The 19249-nt window shown below is 32.5% G+C and overlaps 3 protein-coding genes across 3 annotated transcripts; 1 reads left to right on the top strand and 2 right to left on the bottom strand.

Annotated features, from left to right (window-relative positions):
• Positions 1–53: 53 nt before the first annotated feature.
• Positions 54–1100, bottom strand: LOC107407934 (uncharacterized). Its single transcript, XM_016015278.4, has one exon. It carries the CDS (start codon positions 939–941, stop codon positions 363–365), a length of 579 nt encoding a protein of 192 aa, XP_015870764.3. The 5' UTR covers positions 942–1100; the 3' UTR covers positions 54–362.
• Positions 1101–5673: 4573 nt separating this feature from the next.
• LOC107407885 (pentatricopeptide repeat-containing protein At4g02750) lies at positions 5674–8806 on the top strand. The gene has a single exon (XM_016015221.4). The coding sequence runs from the start codon at positions 5733–5735 to the stop codon at positions 8478–8480; it is 2748 nt and encodes a 915-aa protein (XP_015870707.2). The 5' UTR covers positions 5674–5732; the 3' UTR covers positions 8481–8806.
• Positions 8807–9595: 789 nt separating this feature from the next.
• Positions 9596–12069, bottom strand: LOC107407894 (amino acid transporter AVT6E). The gene is made up of 2 exons (XM_016015232.4): positions 11704–12069; positions 9596–11615 (listed from the first exon to the last, which is right to left on the bottom strand). The coding sequence occupies exon 2, from the start codon at positions 11553–11555 to the stop codon at positions 10065–10067; it is 1491 nt and encodes a 496-aa protein (XP_015870718.1). The 5' UTR covers positions 11556–11615; positions 11704–12069; the 3' UTR covers positions 9596–10064.
• Between the last annotated feature and the right edge of the window lie 7180 nt (positions 12070–19249).

Here is a 19249-nt window from a genome sequence, read left to right as displayed (position 1 = left end):
GGTGGGGATTGATAGCCCTGTTACTATAAGATATCTGTATGCCGACACAATGATTCAGTGAACACTAGTGATTTCAGTATAATCAAAGACAAACTAAAAATAAAAAATAAAAAATAAGTCATGACATACAAAAGCAGGGGACCACCCTACTGATACAGACGCTTGGCGCTAAAGTTAGCCATGACCCACCACTATTTGAAAAAGAAAACACAATAAGTTTACTGGAAACACAGATCCATACACTCTCTGGTGGAAGAACTCAAAAACCCATCTCTCACCATTAATTTACCATCAGAACAAATCAAATTGAGTGGAAAAATAACATTTCAAAAAAAAAAAAAAAAAAAAAAAAGGAGGAATTTTCATGTGGGTTTCAAATCCTGGAACATAGTATCCCACCTGATCTCTTCAACTCCAGTTGACCAGTATCCATCATCATCTCCTTCTTCCACCTTCTCTTCCTTTGGAAGATCATACACCAAAGGGCTCGAGAAACTCTCGAGTCTTGGCCCCGAAACCACCACAGGACTCCCATTTGTAAGCAGCAACCTATTGCCTTGATTAGCCATCATCAACTTCTTGTTCCTCTTCAACATGGCTCCTCTAAATCTTGTCCCATAACTAGGCCTCGGCACAACCACAAGAGCCGACTCCTCACGATGAATCAACGTATGAACATACTTAGCTAGACTTCTCTTTGTCTTCTTGAGAGCCACCAGAAGCCTTGTAATTGGACGTGGACCTGTTCCTTTCTCTTTCCTAGCAAGCTTGAGGATCTCCAGCCTATGTTTGGCTATGGAAATTCCCATGCTTTGGAGGAACTCGTGGTTGAAGTAGATTATATCTTCTTCTTCAAGCTCATTGTGAGCAAAAGCAAGACCATACTCATAAACAAGCGATGGCTCTAGCCCAGTCTTGGACAACCATGAGAACCAATCCATGGCTGGGAATGATATGGGAGGGGCTTGTATGTCTCTCTGTGATGATTTGGGAGTTTATATATATATATATATATATATAAGGCAGGTAGTGAGAAAATGGTGAAAAGGAGGTTGTAAGACTTGGACTAACTAGTGCTTGTAGGATGGTGTATAAACTGGTTGTTAGTTGAAACTTGAGAGCGACCAATCATAAAAATTAAAAAAAAAAAAAATTAAAAAAAAAAATTAAGACAGAAAGGAGGGTTTGTGGGGCATCTTTCCAACCCCTAATTTCACTCCAGAAAATAGACCAAGTATATATGATCAGACTTTGAGGAGTGCTACCCAAGAATTCCTTGTGGAATTGTAGAGCTTAATGCGATTCCCATCAATCACGGCTTATGGAAAAAGAGTGGTGTGTGTGGGACACCCACTAGCCAGTTGCTTTGTGTTTAGATTTGGAAGAAAGTGGAAAGAGAGAAAAAAAATGAAGTCAAATTTCAAATTTGGAGGAGGTAGCTGTTTGATAGAGAGAGAGAGAGATATATATATAATAATGGTTGGGTTTTGGTTAAACTGAAAGCAACTCTCATCTATTCATTATTAGTTGCTACCTAATGGTGTGAATCACACATGAATGATGGTTGCTAATTCTATTACTCGTTGGCCTAAATTACCAACCTTCCTGTTTCAGGATGTTTCCTTTTTTTTTTTTTTAATTATTTTATTTGTTTTGGGATTCTACCCAAAGTACATACATTTAGCAAATCTGATCCCAAACACCCAAAATCAGAGACCTTTTTGAGCTGATCACAACATGAAGAATGGAAGATTATGGTAAATTTGTTGAGTCGGTAGTAACAAAGTGCTGCAAAATCATTGACAACATGGGAATTAATGCTTTTTGTTCACTTTTGTTTTCTTGAAATATGGTTAGTTTCCAGCTTGTTCTTATAGAGAATCATTATCTATGTTTAAAGCTAAGAAACATCAGAAAACGAAACCTGAAATTCCTCAAAAGTAAATTGGTAAATATGTAAATAGTGAGGCGCCTACAACTTTCCCTCTCTAGGAGTTATTCCTGCCAAATAAAAAAACAGGGGAAAAAGATGTTATAGGGGAGACCTAAAGAGTCAGAAAATTAACAAAAACACTCCCGGCAGGCATGCTTGACTATTCTTTTAAGAAAGGTTCATAATATATACATATATATAATAGTCATATTGACTTTTATTTTTTTTTATTTTTTATTTTTTAAAGTCTGGAACAAACAAAGAATAATAAACTAAAACCCATAAAAAATTAGTGGGTGTAAGATACGGAAATCATCGTGGATAAGTGCAGCTTTGGTCGGCTGTCTTTACAGAAACTTTTTTATTAATTTAAATATTTTGTAGTGACCAAAAAGAACCAAGAAATTAAGAAAAGTTAGCAAACTTATTTGTTTGTGGCTCCGTAATATTCATAAAGATGGTAGTATTGCCTCCAAAAGTTAACTACACAAGTTTTGTTTGTGTCCCAATCTTTGCATCCATTCACATGTTGCTTCATCAATTACAGATTAGAATATGAAATAAGAGGTTCACGGGCCCAAATTGCTTGTGACTTGTGAGTGGAACCACTATTTCCATGTGAATGAGTAACCTATTTTCTGCAAACTTCTAGTACTGAAATTGGAGTTTTTGAAACAAACAAAAGCTGATTAGTAATTTCCCAAATATATCCAATTAATTAATCATATAAGCCAAGTTTTTATATACCAATTAAAAAGACAAGAAGGCTATTTAGTCCCACGACAGCCCATGTTGCCAAGCAATCTGATTGAAATCTTCAATCACTTGTAAACATATATTTATAATCATACATCCCCACATATATGCACATAAAGATTACTTTTACCCAAAAAAAAAAAAATGCATATAAAGATTTATAATCACCATATTCTTATTCCTGCTAACCATTATCTTGTTTACAATATTTCAGATCTCTTACAATATTAACTAAAGTAGATAATATTGTTGCATCGATTTCACAGACTCAAGCTGGATATAATAATAAGTTTCAACAAACTATTTTTTTTTTTTTCTCTTGATTAATGTTGATTTTTTATCCTTGTTTTCTTCGTACTAGTTTCAATAGAAGGTCGAGCATAGAATATTATAAGATAAATTGGGGGAAACATATATATACGAATGAGTAGCACAAACTTTTGCCTTAATAAGGGTAAAAACTTCCGAAATAGGCCATGAATGGTTGTTGCTAACTGACATTTATATATATATATATATATGAAAATTCTATGATAAGGACGGTTCGTATGAGAACCGCAGTATTAGTGACGGTTTTTTATAGTATTAACGATGGTTTTTTAGAAAATCGTCACCAATAATATAAAAAATTATCACTAATACTATTGTCCGTATGAAGACCGTCCGCATCATAGATGAACTGTATATATATATATATATATATATATATATATATATATGTGTATCCGTTTTGGTAGCGATGATGCTTGTTTGTGAGCAACTGGGGCATTATAATTGATTGCCAATGAGTATGGTAATTAGTGGGATGTCTATCACTTTCTCCACACCCAACTCATTTTTTATTAACCAGACACCATATAATTATACTCATCATTACGTCCTTTATCTCATCATCTGCATGCGCATGCAAAATTTATACATAATACTGGATATATATATATATATATATAGTATATAAACTTATTATAGCATGCATATCTATCGATTTATGTACACCATGAATAACTGAATGCATTACATGCATTTGAGCTCGTGAGTCACGTGACTTCTTCTTGGTGAGCTGTATCTTTCACTACTAATTAATTAGCTACCTGGCTAATTTCATTCAAATGATATGTTGTTTCAACAATAATCTATGCCAAAAGTACGTTTTACGTATACATATATATATATATATATATATATAGAGGTCTAAGTCTGTCTAAGTCTAACTATTTACAAATAAACTTTTTGATTAATCTAAAAGAAAAACTTAGAAAAATTAGCGTAATTAATTACTCCTAGGATTAGACCATCGCTTCGATATCTGTCTTCCTATATATATATATATATATATAATCTATGAAAAAGACATCACGGAGGCTACCGGTTCAACCAGCAAGACGTCTATTTCATTTTTCACCCAAAAAAAAAAAAACAACGGAAAAAGCAAACGTCCATTTCATAAGTACAAACCAACCATTTTTTTTTTTTCATTTTCAATTAAATTTGGAACTCTAACACAATTATTTAGGCCATAACTATTCCAAAGGCATGCATGATTTATAATACACTCAAGGTCGGATTTAAGGGTGTGCAATATGTTTTTTAGCACAGAAACCCACAATCGTAAAGGCACCATAACTATAGACATATAATAGGTAATATATATGTATTTTTTATTTAAAGAGTTTTTTTAGAAAAAAACTTATTTTTTAAAAATTAATGGACATAAAATGTGAAGATAAAAAGATTCAAAATATATATATATATATACATATATAAAAGATCAGTTTATGATGTGGATTGAATACGGATCCATATTTTTTATTATAGTTTTTGAAAAAACTGTCATTAATGTCATTACACAGAAACACTTTTGATGACGATTTTTTTAAAAACCGTGGTCAGAGTTATAGGTCTGCACCGTAAAAATACCATATATATATAAATATTTGATATATATATATATATATATATTTTGAAAAAAAGAGTATAAATAACAAGATTTTTTTTATTATTTTTGAAATTGATATCACAATTAAAGATGTCTAAATATGATTAAGGCAATTTACATAATAATGCATATTAAATATCACCATATGCAAAATTAATTAGTAAAAATAAATTTATATTTTATTTTTATGGAAAGTTATTGACTGAAAATATAAAAGATATATAGTTTATTCAAATTTAACTAGCTTAAGACCAAAATTAATAGTTCTTTAAAAAATTTCTCTTATTAAAAAAATACAAAAAGAAAAAATCTTTTATATTCCCCATAGATGTGTAACTTACAATTTTTTTTATGTGCTTCCGTTCTTCTTTATGTACAATACAATTATAAACAATTTATTAGTGTGCTTTTCTATCTTTGTTTTACCATAAATCATAATTTTTTTCAATCTTTTCTACTTACTTTTGTATTTGTTTTACTTTGTTTTATCTTTTTTGCCTTTAAAAATTAAAAATGCATCCTAGAAATGTGCTTTACTTGTACTTTTTTCTTTTCATGATATATGAAAAAAAAAAAAACAAAACAAAAACAACAACAAATTGAAATGCTATTTCCGTTAATTATGTTCAATGATTATTATACTAGTATTATTATTATATGTTCTATTTATGAATCTAAACAAGTGGAAGATGCTTATATATATATATATATATATATGGGGGGGGGGCCAAAAAAAAAAACACTCTTTTAAATTTTGTACAAAACACTTCAAATTTCAGGACCGATCCTGTATTCACCTACCACAATGATCAGATTCTAAACCTTAAAATGCTTTGCTCATATGGTATTTAGTTTCTTAAATTAAAAAATATATATATACATATATAATAATAAAATTAATGTAATTTCACAGAAGCTAAGCCCATTTACTGTAAGCCCAATTAAAGAAAATCTCCAATATCCCGATCCAATAGCAGATTCATGTTAGGCCTCGGGTCGGTCACATCCGGATTTCTTGAACCCATTTAGTCATATAGAACAAAAATTTATGCCAGTGACATTTGTTGATTTCATCTGGTTGCAGGGCAATAACTCCCACCATGTTCAATGACACTGAGTCGTCGTCTCCTTCATATTCGCTTTCATTCCACTTTTTCTCCATCAGTACGAGGAACCCCTTTAACCCATCTCGTCCAATGCAACCGGAAGATCCAAGAGCTTTCACAACTTGGTCGACTTGCCGAGGCGCGCCGGGTGTTCGACTCAATGTGTCAACGAGACTCCGTCTCCTGGAACTCCATGATTACTGGGTATACCCGGTACGGGATGTTGGAAGAAGCTCGAGCGCTGTTTAATGCGTTCCACGGCAAAAATGTTAGAACTTGGACGATTTTGTTAACTGGGTATGCCAAGCATGGGCTAGTGGATGAAGCTAGAGTGGTGTTTCAGTCGATGCCGGAGCGAAATGTTGTTTCTTGGAACGCTATGATCAGTGGGTATGTGCAAAATGGTCGGTTGCAGTGTGCTAAAGAGTTGTTTAATCAAATGCCAGAGAGAAACGCTGCATCATGGAACTCGATGATTACAGGGTATTGTCGTTGTGGGATGATGAGTGAAGCTCATGAGCTTTTTCATCAAATGGAGGAGAAGAATTCTGTTACTTGGATGCTTATGATTTCTGGATTCGTTGAAATTAGTGAGTATCGGAAAGCATGGATTTTCTTTTCAATTATGTTTCGGCATGGAGTGAAGCCGAACCAGGCCAATTTAGTTGTTGCCTTATCAGCGGCAATGGGTTTGAAAGAAATAAGGTTGGTTGAAAATTTAAGAACTGTGGCTATGAAGACAGGATATGAGGGGAATGTGGTTGTGGGGACAGCAATTTTGAATGCTTATACATGGAATGGGAGTTTGGATCATGCCTTTAAATACTTCGAGACAATGCAGGAAAGAAACGAATACTCATGGAGTACCATGATTGCAGCGTTTTCGCAGTGTGGTAGATTGGATGATGCTATTTCACTATATGAGAGAAATACTGAAAAGGGTGTTGCTACAAGGACGACTATGATGACTGCTTATGCGCAGAATGGGAGAATTTATGAAGCCAGACTTATATTTGATGAAATTGAAAACCCCAATGTGGTTACATGGAATGCTATGCTTGCCGGCTATGCCCAAAATGGAATGCTTGAGAAAGCAAAAGATATGTTTTTTAGAATGCCCAAACGGAATCCTTCTTCATGGGCGGCTATTATATCTGGGTTTGCCCAAAATGGAGAAACCCAAGAAGCTCTGAAGTTCTTCGCTGAGCTTCTTAATTCAGGAACTATTCCAAGTCCTTCGAGTTTCACTAGTGCTCTTTCTGCTTGCGCAAACATTGGAAATGTTGGGGTGGGTAGACAGATACACTCGCTCGCCATTAAAACAAGTACCCATTTCAATTCATTTGTTGGGAATGGGTTGATCTCCATGTATGCAAAGTGCAAAAACATAGAAGATGTAACACAAGTTTTCAGTAAAATGACAGCAAGGGATTGTGTATCTTGGAATTCTCTAATTGCTGGGCTCTCAGAAAATAATATGTTGGATGAAGCTCGAAAAACTTTTGAAAATATGCCACAAAAAGATGTGGTGTCTTGGACTGCTATTATTTCAGCTTACGAGCAAGCTGGGCAAAGAGATACTGCCTTCAAATTATTCCTTGAAATGTTAGACAGAGGTTTGAAACCAAACCAGTTAACAGTTACTAGCCTTCTAAGTGCTTGTGGGTACCTTGGTGCAAGAAAGCTTGGGGAACAGGTTCATGTCCTTGTACACAAGCTTGGGTTGAATTCTTGTTTGTTCGTTTGTAATGCTTTGATTACAATGTACTTCAAGTGTGGAAGTCTAGATGGCCTTTGCATCTTCAAGGAGATGCCTGACCGGGACATAGTCACATGGAATGCTGTTTTAGCTGGCTGTGCACAAAACGGATTAGGTAAAGAAGCCATAAAAATCTTCCAGCATATGGAAGCTATTGGGACTTTGCCAAATGAAATAAGTTATATAGGGCTTTTATCTGCTTGTAGCCATGCTGGTTTAGAGGATGAGGGATGGGCCTATTTCAATTCTATGCGCCAAAATTATGGAATTACCCCCTTGGTTTATCACTACACTTGTATGGTTGATCTCCTTGGGAGGGCCGGGCGGCTTTATGAAGCTGAAGCCCTCATTGAAAAAATGCCTGTAAAACCAGATTCTGTGATTTGGGAAGCCCTTCTTGGTGCCTGTAGGATCCATCGTGATACCAAACTTGGTCAGAAAGTGGCTGAAAATCTTTTCAAAATGGGGACCACAAGATCTGGTACCTATGTTTTATTATCAAATATGTACGCTTCTCAAGGTATGTGGGAGAAAGTTGGCCAAACAAGGGAATTGATGAAAGAAAGGGGAGTGATTAAAGAACGTGGAATCAGCTGGATTCAAATCAAGAATAAGGTGCACTACTTTCAAATGCGAGATATGGATCATGATGAAATTGAAGAGATTAACTTAATTTTAAGTGAACTGTACAGAAGGTTCAGAGCAACAGGATATGTGCCAGACACAAACTTTGTACTTCATGATGTGGAAGAGGAGCAAAAACAAGATGAGCTTCTCTACCACAGCGAAAAACTTGCTGTCGCCTATGGGATCATGCACACACCAAATGGGGCTCCAATTCAAATTCTGAAGAACCTCCGAATATGTGGGGACTGTCACTCTTTCATGAAATACATTTCCAGTGCTGCCAAACGCAAGATCGTTATTCGAGATGGAAATAGGTTCCACCATTTTCAAGATGGTCTGTGTTCTTGTGGAGATTACTGGTGATCTTGTTGGACTGCTGAAACCTACGCCTCCAACTGAACATCTTAGAAATCATAGAGCAGGAGTACCATATTTGAAAGGCGAAAAATATCCAATTTCTATTGAGATTTAATTTTTGAGATTTTTTACTCAAGGGCCCAATAATGGATGAAATTATAAAATTTTAAGAACATATTATATGATATATCAAACACTTGGGCAGGAAACATGGTTTTACTGTATCCTAATAACCGCACGACGATTCTGCTAAATGTAAAGACAAAGCTCATTGATTTATTGATATATAACATGGTTAGAGGTAAAGTATATCTCTTTTTCTTGCTTGTAAATTGTACCCCTAGTATGCATATCTCTTTTGTTGCTTGTAAATTGCAACCCTCGTATGTTCTTTATAATAGCTACTTACAAAGGCTCAGTTGTTTTATGGTCGTCTGTTTTCTGCTTTTGCATAAAGATTGAACTTTTTGCATTGGACATGCCCCTATATCCCGTAACTGTATTCAATATACTGAACAATATTTTTAATATGTATATATGTAGGGGACACAAAATCTTCACCTCGTTGTATTATGTAAGTGCTTAGAAAATAACAACATGATGGATCTAGATAAGAGCCGTGTCAAAAAATGAGTTTTTCTTTTGGTGGATATGTAAGGAAGTTTTTCAATCATTAAGTAGTATAAAATGGATAGTTTTGTGAAAATAATTTAATGCTAATTTTTTTTTTTTTTTTAAGGAATATAATGTGGGTAAACAAGAACCATAAAAACAGAATATTCAACACTGAATAATGTGATCTGTTATGCATATTCTTGAATTGATTAAAACGTGAGACCTTTTCATTTCACAATTCAACCTCAAAAACGAACTAAAAATGCAAATGTCAACACAGAAAGAGCAGCATGTGGAAGAAGTTCGATTTACCAGTCCAGCAAGTTATGAAGAATGCCTAAAGCCAGGGATAGATGTGGAAAAAGTGAAAATCCAAACGTTTTTTGTCTGACTTGAGATCACCAAAACAGCAATAGTGGAAAAGGGATATTGGAAATATCACAACCATAATGATGTAAATATATAATCATCCAAAAATTGAAGTTCTTGCTAATTTAAAAAAAAAATAAAAAACAGAAACACCATTTACTTATGAATGATACGGTTACAACAGAATGTAATGTGGGACTAACAAATTACTGTTATAATTATTTAAACTCAATTGCATTCTACTTACAAATGTTGGCAATTACTGTATCAAGTATTCTGAGCCCAAAAAAATTCCTCAAATGCTAAGTAAAACAGACTGTCAGAGTTCCTTAGAAGCACAAAAGAAATTGTATGTTTGACATGAGAACAGCCATCAGATTTTCCAAAGCTCTTCTTTGCACATCCAGGCATAACTGGCAGAGTCGGAAACAATTTTATGTATCAAACTTCCCAGTTCGAGGTCTAACCTCATGCATTTCATTTGAAGTTTTGAAATCTGGCATGCCTTAGTACAATAAAGAAAAAGGAAGTCTAGCTCGTGGCTTCATCATATAATCACCAAATTAATATCTAGAAAAAGGAACCCCCAAATCATATAATAGTGGATCATTCAGACTTGCTATTGAGGCTATAAATATTTCCAATGACTCCAACAATGCTGACTGCTATTGCCACCACTAACATCAACCAGGAAAAGAGCCTCTCTGTAACACTCAAACTATCCCCATGATGACCTAGTCTCAAGGCAACAAGGCATGGGAAGGTAAAACCCAATGACACTGCTGAAGTTGCCCCTGTAAATTTGAAAGCCGTCCAAATGTTGGGAATCATGGTAGAGCCGAAATAACTGAGTCCCAACAGAACCACTGTCAAGGTCAATGACCTTTTCCTACTCTCTGATAGTGGAGCAGATCCCTCAAACACCAAGGCATCCACTGTTTGCCGTAGGGAGAAATGGATAACTGGGAAAACGAAAATCAAATGAAATATGTACCCTATTCGGACAACATAATTCAATGCAGAACTGAAACGAAATCCAAGATCCTTATCAAAGTTGGTCAGCACATCAGACTCCGTATCATTCCCAAAGAGTAGATATCCTGATATAGCCGTTGCAGCATAGACAGCAACGCAAAGAACAGTTGTGATCCTCCCCACCTGGTTCATCTTCTGAGGAGAATGCCCTTCGAGTTCATTGTATATAGGCTGAACATTAAAGTGACAAACATAAGCATTGGTCATGATAGGAATCACCACAAGCAAATCCAAGATTGCCTTTTTCGAACCAAAATCTGGAACCATCCTTGGAGGCTCAATTTGCCCTTCAACAAGCTTAATTAACGCAATGGCACAAGCAACCACAACAAACACAACTGCCAGAGCTACGGAAGCAGCTGAAGTCAAGCTCAAAGAATCAATCTTCTCAAGGGCACAAAGGGGTGCCAGAAAGACCACTAATACAATCAGAATCAGAATCTTTCTATGATCCCAAAATCCATGTCCCAACCATTGATCGAAAACCCCAGTATGATGAAGAGAACCCGACATAACATCACCCATAATAATCAAGTAGACCACCAAAACACCACCATTGTTCAAAATTATAAAAATTTCCGCCAAGATTCTTGCGGGCCTTCCCAAGGCACATTGAACAACCTCCCCATATGAGGAAGCCTTACACAAAACTGAAAACCTCACGAACAATTCAACACTAATTTCAGACAAAATTCCCATCACAATTATCAAAACAAACCCCAAAACCATCCCAAGAACCTTCATGGTGGCAGGCAGGGCCATGATCCCAGCCCCAATAATGGATGTTGTAAGATTAAAGACTGCCCCAGAAATCCCCAACCCATGTTTATTAGACCCATCACCAACAATTAGTGGATAATTATCAACATGGTACTCCAAACTATCATCAAAATCATCATCCAGATCAAGCCCATTAACATTTTTGGAATCTACATAGCTTTCCTCATCCAAATGAGGAAGTTTGGCATGGGATTTGTTAAGGGATCTTGGGGGTGGTAGTTCATTGTGTATTTGCAATTCCACAAACGAGTTTTTGGGAATAGCTGAATAGTTACTATCCATCACAGATATAAAAACAGAAAAATGGTTTGCATACGCGGAAGAAGAACACGTTGAATGCAACTTGGAAAAAACAAAACAATTTCAGATCTGATAAATCCAAGAAGCATAAGAAGAAGAAAAATAAATAAAAAAACGAAAAGAAACTTACAGATTAAAAATGGACTTGTTTTCCGATTTCATGCAAAGAGAGGTTGAGATTTTTTGTTTTGTATGTGTGATTCAAGGTGGGAAAATAAACCGCTAGATCCCTGGGTCAATGGTTTTCTCTCTCTCTCTCTCTCTCTCTCTCTCTCTCTCTCTCTCTCTCTCTCTCTTCTCTCTCTCTCTTTCTCTCTCTCTTTCTCTCTCTCTCTCTCTCTCCCCCTCTCCCTCTCTCTCTTTGCGACCAATTGAAACGCATGAAATGCCAGAGAAAGCTGCGGCTGAGTTAAGGTTCTGCCATTGGTGATTTTTCAAACGACAATGTTCCCCCCCGCCGTGGAATTTTATTCCATCCTTTTTTTTTTTTTAATTTTTTCCTCGTTTTTAAAATCTATTATTTGCCCCAAAAAAAAAAAAAAGACATTTATTATTTATTCCACGTCAGCGTCCCATTAGAAATTGATAACTTGGCAGTATCGGGATTCATCACAATCCGCTATTTAATATTTATCTAATCATTTTTCTTTTTTTATCAATATACAATATGATATTTATTGTTTGATAACAATTTATTTAAAAAGACTTTGCGTAGAATAGTTCCAAACTCCAATTCTCCAATTACCTAACAACTTTGCTTTGGCTTTTGCATGACTCCTCTCTTTTTGCTTCACCCAAAAAAAAAAATAATTTATATATATATATATAAAATAAAATGAAAAATAAATTGGCTCTTTGCTTTATTGCAAGTTACATGCTGTCCATATGCAAAAGATGAAATATGATCGTACAATTCATTTATAAAAAAGAATAAATCTAAATCAGAATCCTTATTGGGTCAATCTTGTTTTATGGGTTTTTTAAATCACTTTGTCTATAGACATGAGCCCAATATAAAGTCCATTGAGAAGTTGGGTTGAATTTAATTCATGAATTACATTATACCATTAATTTTAAAATAATAAAAGCTTCCCTAAAATATACTAGCTCTTCCTCTGAGAAAAAAGCAAGGTGGTTTTCGTTTGTTAAGCCACATGCATTTTGATGCTCAACTGGGTAAACGAAATCTAAATTCCAATATGTGGCATCAAATTTAAAGTTTAAGAAGATGATCAAAGAATCGTGTTGAGTTTAAACAGGAATTTTTATTTTTTTTTAAATAAATGTTTGAATTATTTATTAGCAGCCCTATTGACTTTTGGACACAGTTTGAATATGAAATGCTTATTGAAAATTCTTATTCAACTTGTCAATTCAGTTGCTTAAGAAAAATCACTTGCTTCTGTCTGGGCCGAAGACCAATCCAAACATATTGAACAGAATAATCGGGCTTTATTTTGACCCAAAATAATTTTCACTTTTTCTTTTCGCTTTTTCATTTGAGCTTCAAGATATTTCTTCGATTCTCTTTTTTTTTTTTTTTCCCCCCCTATTTTATTCTATGTTAGAAAGTTTGAAGTTTCTAAAACTGAAAATAATACACAAAGACAAAAACTATAAAATAATATCTATATCTTACAGTCAATAATCTAACAACAAATTTTGCCATTTTTATTACGAAAAGAAGATGAACAAGAAGAAGAAGAAGAAAACCTTAAAAGTCAAGTCACCTTCTCTTTTTTTTATTGGGAATTTGTCTTATTTTTTTTTTTTTTTTTCATGTTCCTTCTCGTTGCTTGTTTTTTATGGTAAAAGTCAAAAAAAAAAAAAAAAACAAAAATAATAAATAATTATTAAAAAAAGAAAAAAGCATGAGAAGGGCAATGCAAAAAAGAGAGAGAGGAAACCAAAAAACAAGAGAAAGAAGCATTATCCGCCACGTGGCAGGTTCATGTGCCACTTATACAGAAAATCAATAATAATATATATATATATATATAACTCCATTTTTCTCTATTTCATTCTGGCCTTGTCGACCAAACCATTCTTCTACATCTGCAGGTCCCACACCCATTTACGCATCTCAACTTCAATCTAAGCTAAGCGCGTGAGAAAGCGAGTCCTTTCTCTTCTGCAAACCAAAACGTCTTTTTTCCTTCTTTTTTTTTTTTTTTTTTTTTTTTTTTGGAATTTGAAGGGTTTTCCGTCCAATTCCAAGTCGCATCAGTCGGACGCGTCTACTTACTGAAGTAGGTCCCACCGTACCTTTGAGGAATCGTCTCACGTTTTATCTCTTTTATGAAATTAGATCGGTTCCCATCGCATGAGAAACTGGATATATATATATATATATATTTTATATATATTATTGTCAAGGTGAGGAAGGGCCCCACCATTCAAAAGTTACCGGTGATAAAGTCCCTTTTTTAAAAAAATAAATAAATAAATCCAAAAAAAGAAAAAGTGTTTTCCCTAATTTTGGTTTTGATAAATTTTTTTTTTCTAATTAATAATATCACGTATAGTTTAAAAAAATAATAATCATAATGTAAAAGTATTTGAAGCTAAAACAGTAGAGAAAAAGCTCGCCCACCTACTTTTCTCGTATTATACAAAGAATGATTGAATGAATGAATTCCACAATCACTTCTTTGCAATAAAAAAATAAAAATAAAAACAATAATTTACTATAAATTGCCAATCAAGTTGGTGGGTGCACTGATCAAAAATTCTTTTTGTATTACTATTATTACTTTTTTAAAATAACAAAGGTTTGGAAGGGTATAATTGGCATGACCTTGCAATCCTAATTGGCAGATCTAATTGTATAAATAAGCCAAATTTATTATTGTAAATTCTGCGAGGAAAATTGAGTTTGTGATCCAAACTACGACGATGGAATTTGATTTTTTTTTTTTGTTGGGGTTCAAATTCGTTGTCAACTTATCTATTTGTTTGTATTTATTATTATTATTTTATTATTATTATTTGTGTTGTTAAGGCCTATGAGATAATTTACTATAAAAAAGACATTAATTATTACATCACATATTTGAATTTAACATAAATAATTATTCAAGTATACGGATAAATTAAAATTGATTTCTTGTTTTAATTTATAAGTTCTATGATTGGTTTCAAGTTGGAGGATCATGTAGTTGATATAGGATAATCAAAAATAAGTAACAAATACAAAAGAGTGGTATTCTTTTGTTTGTTGTTCTATTTTACGTTTGCAATAGAAAGCTTACCTTTTTCTTTTTCTTTTTTTTTTTGTACTATTACTTATTCCCCATATTTTTTGACCCCAAAAAAAAAAAAAAAAAAGAACCAAAGAAATTGGACCGTCAAACAAAAATTTTCTGGTCCTGGTCTGAGACGGATGCGTAAGAAGAAGACAACCATAGATTATATGGGTCTTCCGTAGATTATATGGGCAGTAGTACAACGTCCAAACAGAAAACAACAGAAAAATAGAACCTTCAAAATCAAATAGAGCTATCGTTTTTTTTTTTTTTAACTCTTATTCCCAGGAGAACTGGTTACGTACATGGTGATTCCAATAATATTAAATAATTACTTTAAATCTTGTTTTTTCAACCTATATTATCGTATTTTCATATGATATATATTATTATTTTCATGGTATTTCGTTAGTGAAGTATGTTTTTATTCTCGTATATTTCTATCCTTAAAAGAATATGAAACAGAATATGAGAATCAATGCGGAAATACTTGTAGATATAAAATTATATCTGCATTAAATATTTATATATGACCCAAAAAAAAGAAAAAAAAAAAAAGAAAAAGAGGGAATAAGAGGGATGTTGCTGTAATTTTACTTTGTATTTGTATTATGTGTAATTTATGTCACTGATTTGGTTGATGACATGATTAAAAAAAAAAAAAAAGAAAGGCCAAAAAGTAAGAAAAAGACAAAAGTCATTTTGTAGTACCGTACTATTAATTTCGCAGGTAGAAACTTCAAAGAAGTAACCATTAGTGCCAACTGCCAAGTGCCAACGTGCCTTCTAAGTACTTTCAATTTTATTTTTAATTGTTTTTGTACTCATAAATTTTCTGCCGACATATTTTGCAGTAATAATTACTCAAAGAGATTAAAAAAAAAAAAGGAAAAAAAAAAGGACGTCAAGTACAAAGCCAGGTTAATTTGGTGTTTGCCTTAAATACATTTACAACTTTGCAATATATATTATTACAAAAAAAAAAAAAAAAACTACTTTACAATATATATCAAATCGAAAAAATATAAATATATAGATATATGTACGATAGAGCATATAGTATACTTTAAAAGATATTATTCATTAATTATCAATAATCTTTATATATTAAATTTAAATAATTATTATTGAATAATTATTTTTAAAATTTTAAAAATAAAAAATAATAAAATTAAATATTTTAATTAAAATTTGTTACATATGATCCTCGTTAATGATAAATAATAAAAAAATATAGTGATAGATGATATTTATGAACATTTTGATTCTAAAAAGCATTATCAATTTAATTAAATTTTAATGTGACTAATAATCTTAAACTTTATTAAAGATTCTTCAAAACAATAAAAAATAATAAAACAAATGAATGAACTATGCACGTTATAGTATTGGTATTCAACTTTTGATTTTTTTTTTTTTTTTTTAAATAAGCACCTTTTGAAGATTTACTCTACCTATTATATTTCGATTATTTGAACATTTATGTAATATATATTGTAAATTCGAGACAGCTATAATATGAGAAGATTAAAAAAAATGTATAATATTATACATTTGTGATGATGTAATCAATTGTTAAATTAAGAATATTTTAATTAAATTCCAAAGAGTACCTAGGCATTTGGATTTCTCCACCTTAATCTGTTACGCATTAAAATCTTTAATTGTCATTATAGGAGCTTCTCTTTGGTGCGTTCTTTTTTTTTGTTTTTTGGGGGTAATTTCTCTATGGTGCATTCTTACTCAATCAACCTTTTGAAAATAATGAAATCGTTTAAAATACATATTATTTAGAATTAATTCCAAATAAATCTTAATAATAAAGATTCAAATACCCCCATCCCTGTCTACTCTTTTTCCTCTTAATTCCCCCTCGCGGGGAACACAAAAACAGAACAAACGCTAGATGATAGAATTCTTGTTCATAAAGTTACACATAGAGGGACCAATCTTTTTATAATTATTATTTTTTCCAAATTTTATAAATACCCATTTAGATTTATAGTGGGTTTTAGAACTTTGCAAGTCACGTACATGTGAAATAGGTCCAGAGCACAGAACTCCAATTCTTAAAATGTCAAAGAAATTAGATGACCCAAAGAAAAAAAAAAAAGTCATAAGAATTCAGCTGCATTTGGTGGTCAACATCATTCCTCCACACACTTATTAAAAATATTATACAAACAATATGAGTGGTACTAAGACTCAATTGTCATTAGCCATCAATGGGTGCAATATCCCATCCCATTATTTGGGTCAACTTTGTCTTGTTCAAGCGGTGTCCATATATTTCACCCCAAAAAAAAAAAAAAAAAAAAAAAAAAAGTGGTGCCCATATAGCATGGAATATCCCCAATGATAGTAATTCCAAACATGGTCTAATCCATTAATTAAGTATGATTTTCCAAGGCGATAATTCAAATCTTATACCATTAACTTGTCGTTTCCTTTTATCGCCCGAGTCTTTATATATACATACACACTATAAATGGTCCATTTCGTTGTGACTTTCTTTCTCTGGGCCATTCCAATAAGACTTTCAGAAATACAATCAGTCACAATCACATTGGCCTTTTTTTTTTTTTTTTTTTGGGGGGGTGAATAACCCTTGTTTGTGCTTTGCATATATACTTTTTTGGTCCATATAATTCTGCCACATGCACTCCATCTCTCCCTTTAATTAGTCGTTTCATCAATTTTTGTTTTCTCCAAAGGATTAGTCTTACTTGTTATGAAAATGCCAATTTTGGAAATTTATAAATTATTTTAAATATATTTGCATGACATTTAAATCCAATTTAGATAAATTTAAAGGAATTTTTCACATATACGAGAAATTGAACATTTTAACGAGTGATGCCTCTCAATCTTATTCTTAGATAGAGACAAATAGAAAGTGGTGTACCAGACCACTCATGGATGAGTGGACATGGTGGTAGATTTATATGGCTTTAATTAATTTCCAAATCAATACCTCTACTTAGACGTCTCTCTCTCTCTCTCTCTCTCTCTCTTTCTCTCTCTCTACGTATGGCGGTGGGAAATCTCGTATAGTTTTCGATGAAATAAGAAACCACCTCAACGCTCGTGCTGTCACCACACATTATTTATAATTTTGCAAACTTTATGAACAAAATAATTAAAAGCTTCTAAAATATTCTTAGCAAGTATAATTGCATTATGCTTTGACCCAAAAAAAAAAAAAAAAGTATAATTGCATTTTGTATCACACATGCATACCGTGCTTGTCATGGCTCTTAAAATGTTGTTTTTATCTTTTAAAGCTCAAAGATAAATTATAAAACTGTTTAAACAAGTTTTTAAAAGAATTTCAAACCTCTAGATAAGTTTTGAATTAAATCCAATAAAATATGGCTTTTTAAAAAGCAAATTATAAAAAGTTATTTCAAACATGACTTGTTTGTCTATGTACTCAAATTATTTTATTGATTTGAAAAACACTATACGCGACAAACTTGTAGTTTTTTTGGGAGGTAAATTACTGTAAAATGAAAATAATACAAAAATAAATATTAAAAAAGGTAAAATTATTATTATTATTATATTGTGAATAATTAAAAAAAAAAAAGAAAGAAGGTGAATTAAGGTGCATGCATTTACAGAACAAGAAATAGAAAAAATAAAAAAGCGATAAAATGTAATGGGGCCCATCTTACTTAGGATAATAAAATTGAATGGGTCCTCTGGAATATATTCAAAGGGTGTGACGCACCATCCTACCAACTGTGTTGATGCCCACACGATATTGAATGAATGATAGTTCGGCTTCCCTGGTGCCAAACACCACGCCAGCTCCTCTCGCACCCCCACCAATAAAAAAAAAAACAAATAAAATTAAAAATCTCACATTATTCATGTCTTTATCGCTTTCTTTTTCATACTATTAATTTTATGTCAAATCAATCATAAATGTATAATATAGTTAACCCCCTCCCCAATACTGCCAAAAAAAAAAGGAGTTGTAAGTAGAAGTAAGTTTTACATTTTTATTTAGCCATTTTTTTAAGGACAAATAAAGAAAAAAAAATCAAAAATAATGTACGGAAACCAGTAGGGAAGGAATATAAGTTCATAATTTAATTGAAATAGTGGACTTTTATATTCGTTTTATCAAAATAAATATACTTTGTATATAGGTTTTCTTATATATAAAAAGTAATGAGAAATTAAAAAACTAAATATACAAAAAATTAATATTTATCACTGTTAATGACTACTTCAACTATTACGGTAGAATTTATAACCAATGTCATTAATTGGAGCCGTTTATCTTTATTTTTTATGAAGAAAAATCTAATATAGAAAAATACAATTTTCAATGGAAAAGAATTATATTATATTATAATATGTAGATCATATCAATAGTTTTTTTGATAAATTGAAAAGCAGAAATTTCTTTTGAATCCAGAC

This window comes from Ziziphus jujuba, chromosome 1, assembly GCF_031755915.1.
Source record: "Ziziphus jujuba cultivar Dongzao chromosome 1, ASM3175591v1".
NCBI classification, from domain to species: domain Eukaryota; kingdom Viridiplantae; phylum Streptophyta; class Magnoliopsida; order Rosales; family Rhamnaceae; genus Ziziphus; species Ziziphus jujuba.
The sequence above is the reverse complement of the archived record's forward strand: the minus strand, read 5'-3'. Positions and strand labels throughout refer to the sequence as shown.

Coding starts and splice junctions, on each gene's coding strand:
- LOC107407894 (XM_016015232.4), bottom strand. CDS start 11,555: ATGGATAGTAACTATTCAGCTATTCCCAAAAACTCGTTTGTGGAATTG.
- LOC107407885 (XM_016015221.4), top strand. CDS start 5,733: ATGACACTGAGTCGTCGTCTCCTTCATATTCGCTTTCATTCCACTTTT.
- LOC107407934 (XM_016015278.4), bottom strand. CDS start 941: ATGGATTGGTTCTCATGGTTGTCCAAGACTGGGCTAGAGCCATCGCTT.